We start from the raw sequence: 4,384 nt of genomic DNA on the forward strand, positions 1-4,384 counted from the left end.
AAAAAAAAAACTGTATAAAGTAAAGGATTGTTTGATTGATTTGATTTACCATTATCCATTTTTGGCAGAGGCTAGTCCTTTTATTTTTTTGGGGCGGCTCCTTTTCTTGCTGCAGAAGTATTTTATGAATGTTGGTGCAGACTCCAATGACAATTCACGTGTTAGGGTTATTTGCTTTGAAAGAAATATAAAAATAAAATAAAAAAGAGAGAAAGAGAGTAAACAGCATTAACAGTGTTCTAATGAAACTCCTCTCTCTCTCTCTAATAACAGTAATGCCAGATATCATAATTTTATTAGTCCGTACTACCACATGGCACTGCCACGTGGTAGTACCGTATCACAGTATAATTTCTCCAAGCCTTGGATGATCCGAGGATTGCAAGAAGTAAAGATCAGTATGATCCATGGTTTCTGTTGAAGGAATTTTGGCTTCTGTTTGGGAGGTGTTGCTAACGTCACCCATGAGGAGTTAGACGGGTAGGGTTTGTAAACAAAGAGACACCTAGAACCGGTGCTCTGATATCATGTGAAATTGGAGACTATGTTGAGAAGAATATTTCTTTGTGTATTGATAGAGCCAGAAGGCTAAGAATATATAGAGAGATTTACAAACCCTACAAGGAATCCTAGGTTTACTTGGAGATTACTCCTAAATCAATTACAATCAATTACAGAAAAGGAAACAAAGAAACTTCCTAATTTCCAACAAGTTTGGTCATTTTAAATTAGGATAAATTAGTAATTCAATAAATAATTTGGTAGTATGGTGTACTTAATTAATTTTAAGGTTTGTTTAAAATGACAAAAAAAACAAAAAATAGAAATAAGCTTTAGGGAGTCATTTCCTTGCAAATCTGTTTTGCAAAGGACAAGTTCTACCAAAGGATTCTTATTTATTTTATTTAATTTTTAAAGAACCTCAACATGACAAGGGAAATTTATTCAACAAGAAATAAAGAGGTAGGGGATATATAATAAGCCTAACCCCTCTTTGCAAGCGAAAACCTAATCCCACTTGAGTCAGATCTCGAGGGTTTATTAATTAATCTTAAAAAGCAGAGGATAATGTGGAATTGAGGAAATCCAAGAACTTCACTTGGACTCATGAATATTATGAATAGCCTCCAACCGGATTGACCTTTCTTGCAGGATTTGAAGGCCCACATACCTGCGCAAAACACAAAATTTTTAAGGATTAATAAAAAAGAGCAATGCGGCACAGAGTTCATTACAACAACAAAAAAATATTGAGAATCTCTAGTGGTTGGAAGTGTGCATCACATACCTTCCTAACATCAGATAGAAGCCCTGAGGATGGCTGTTTGGTTCGTCAGGGAAAGTGGAGGCATCAACAACGCGTAATGCTTTGATCCCCATAACACGGAAACTATCATCAAGCACTTTCCCAACAAGGCTTCCACCGTGGTAATGCCAGTATGAAGCTACATTATCTAGACAAAATGTTTCGAAGGATGCATCATCTGTTTGGTTCTCTGGTAAAGGTACTCCCAAATAATTGAAACCGTCAATTCCCGGCACATCTCGAGCTTTATATGGTTCTAATGCCTTTGTCCTTAATAAGTCACCAAGCTTCTTCGTGCCGCTAACACAATTAGCAAGGTCTGTGGAATTTGAATAGTAATTGAATTTAATATTTGGAGCGATTCTCACGTCAGATGATGAATTTAGCGTGACAGAACCATGAGACAATGGTCCTGGAACTTGGCTAACAATATGAGCAAAAGTCGAATTTGGGAGGGGGTAAGATGTTGTAGGAAAAAGACTAAAGGGTGGAGTGGAAAATGGCAAGCTTGACAGAGAAACTTGATAATAATCACTTGTAATGCCTAAAACAGTTACAACAGAGGCTTCAATTGGATTTGGGGGCAAAATATTAATGAAATTACGAGGATTGTCATACACAAACTGCCCAACATAAGGATTCGGCTGAATAACTGTGATGTTGAGAGAAGATAGGTAAGACTCTGGTCCAACGCCACTAAGTAGTAGAAGCTGAGGCGTTCCGATTGTCCCTGCACTAACAATAACTTCTCCGTAACCGCGTACAAATGCCTGATGAGAGTTTCCATCAGAATCCGTATATATGACTCCAATAGCTGACAAATCTGCATTAGAGAATAGCTTATAATTATTGTCAAACTAAACGAAGGAGAATTGGGAAGTTTTGTTTATGGAAATTTGGGAAATATGGAAGGGAAATATGAGACTTCACACTATTCTGTTAGTATTTTAAAATGATAAAATAATAATTTTCGAGTGCAGCATGACAAACTAGGAGCTACCATTAAATATCACAGATGCAACATACTTGATGTATTGGAAGAGAAGAGGATCTTCTCTACTGAGGCCTGAACTGCAACTAGCAAGTTATTAGGGTCTCCTTTATTAAGCAGTTCATCAGCCGCATGTCGCGTTCCATTATTGTCAAAAGTTGAGCCGGTGAGTCTAGTTCCTGCTTCGTGATCCAAACTAAATCCATTGTCTGGAAGAATACCCGCCTCCAAGAATCCCTCTCCTATAACAGATTGCCAAGATTGATTATTTGGCTTGACCACAATGGCGTCTTCAACCCACTCATATGTCTTATTGACCAAATCCAGGTCCCATTCAATTCCTGTTTCACTATAGAATGAAATGTTAGCTCTGGCGTAGACGCCTGCATTGATTATGGTCGTGCCACCGAGGATCCTGGCTCGCACATTATCAATGCCATCTTCGGACACGAACCTTTCAACTGGCGTCTTTCCATCATCTTGTTGCTGCAGATTATATGCAAACCCATCTGCAGTCAACGTGTTCGGGTATTCTGTAGCAATAGTGCCTCTTTCTAGAAGAAGCACCTTGAATTTTTCTGATAAAGTTGCTGCCAATGGACACCCTGATGTTCCTCCACCGATTACAATGTAGTCATATGATCCTTCCAAGCTTGTATCAGTGGCGTTGTACACAAACTTCAAGTAGCTAAAATCTGCAAAATGTTGAGCTTTCTTTAGTGTGCATGAACACATGTACTTGTAAGTTGTAGGCGTCTAAATTAGCTTGTTCTTTTTTCATTTCTTTTGTTTTTAAAGAACGGACGGCAGGAGGGAAATTTATCAAAGAAGTGAGGAACTAACACCTAGCCATGGGTGACAAGCGATGAAATTTATAAAACCCCTCACACAAGAGCTAAAATCAAACCAAAGGTCTGCAAATCATTATAAAATGAAACTTAGCAAAACACTATAAAAAATTGTAATTCGAGCGGAACTTGTGACAAGTTCGGTTTCCTTTTTTATCTTTGCCTTTTTTGTGCGTGTGGAATTTCGAATGAAAAGTAATTTACCGTGAGCAGAAGTATTGGAAAGCGAGTGAACCTCTGAATATTGAAGATGAAGGACAAGAAGATGCAACACAAATAGTATAACTGACATTGTTGATTTCTCCATGTCATTAACGAAAGCACTTGCACTGTTGCACAGTTTCAGAATGAATCAGAAGCACACAGCTGTGAGGACAGAATTTTCCCAACGGATCTAACTTCAATTCTTCAATGATTTCGAAAAGCTATGTAATCTCTCTCGTCTCATTTCTTTCTCTTGTCAAAGCTGTGTATTACAAGGAGCAGTGTTAGTGTAGTGTACTGTATACAAAATAAGTGGCTGAAATCATTCCCCGACAGAATGGTCACGGGGCTTCTTAAAAGCCACATATCTCATCAAACTTCGATCTAAAAAATCAACAGATATTATCTACATATACAAGTTGGAAGACTTTTGCGCATGCCATAACTAATATAGGTGCAATAGTAGTGCTAGCATGCTTCCATCTGCAAAGCATTAACTTTCAATCAAAAGCTTAGCATCAGATAATGAGAAGAGAGAAATTAGTACAAATTCTCAGAGAAAATATTGCCAATTACAGTATCCTAACACAACTACAAAAAAGCAAAAAGACGACGGTAAATCACCGTCGTGTATTGGGTTTTTCAATGGTCGTGGAATCCACCGTCATTTTTTCCCTCATAAACCACGACGCTAAATAACCGTCGTTGTTAACATATACAACGTCATCAACAAATACAAAACGACGTCTTTGTACTGCAAAAAGATCTAAAAAAAGCAATCGAGGATGATAATAGACGACCAACTCTCTAAAAAAACTGTCGTTAAAAAGGAAAAATATGACACATATGAACAGAACAAGGCCGCAAGATAGACATACAACGACGAAAATACAAACACGACGACGTTTAAATATAATTTTCACGACATAAAAAATATGACGTCTTTAAATACATTAGAAGACGACGTTATTTATACCTACTACGTCGCATATATAAAACACGTCGTAAAATTAAATTTCCACTTCGATTTTTCGA

At 37.5% G+C, this 4,384-nt stretch overlaps 1 protein-coding gene across 1 annotated transcript; it reads right to left on the minus strand.

Annotated features, from left to right (window-relative positions):
- On the minus strand, positions 877 to 3,619 carry LOC109946273 ((R)-mandelonitrile lyase 1-like). The gene is made up of 4 exons (XM_020553623.1): positions 3,350 to 3,619; positions 2,333 to 2,992; positions 1,289 to 2,129; positions 877 to 1,171 (listed from the first exon to the last, which is right to left on the minus strand). The coding sequence occupies exons 1-4, from the start codon at positions 3,450 to 3,452 to the stop codon at positions 1,096 to 1,098; spliced, it is 1,680 nt and encodes a 559-aa protein (XP_020409212.1). The 5' UTR covers positions 3,453 to 3,619; the 3' UTR covers positions 877 to 1,095.

Source organism: Prunus persica, chromosome G1 (assembly GCF_000346465.2).
Source record: "Prunus persica cultivar Lovell chromosome G1, Prunus_persica_NCBIv2, whole genome shotgun sequence".
NCBI classification, from domain to species: domain Eukaryota; kingdom Viridiplantae; phylum Streptophyta; class Magnoliopsida; order Rosales; family Rosaceae; genus Prunus; species Prunus persica.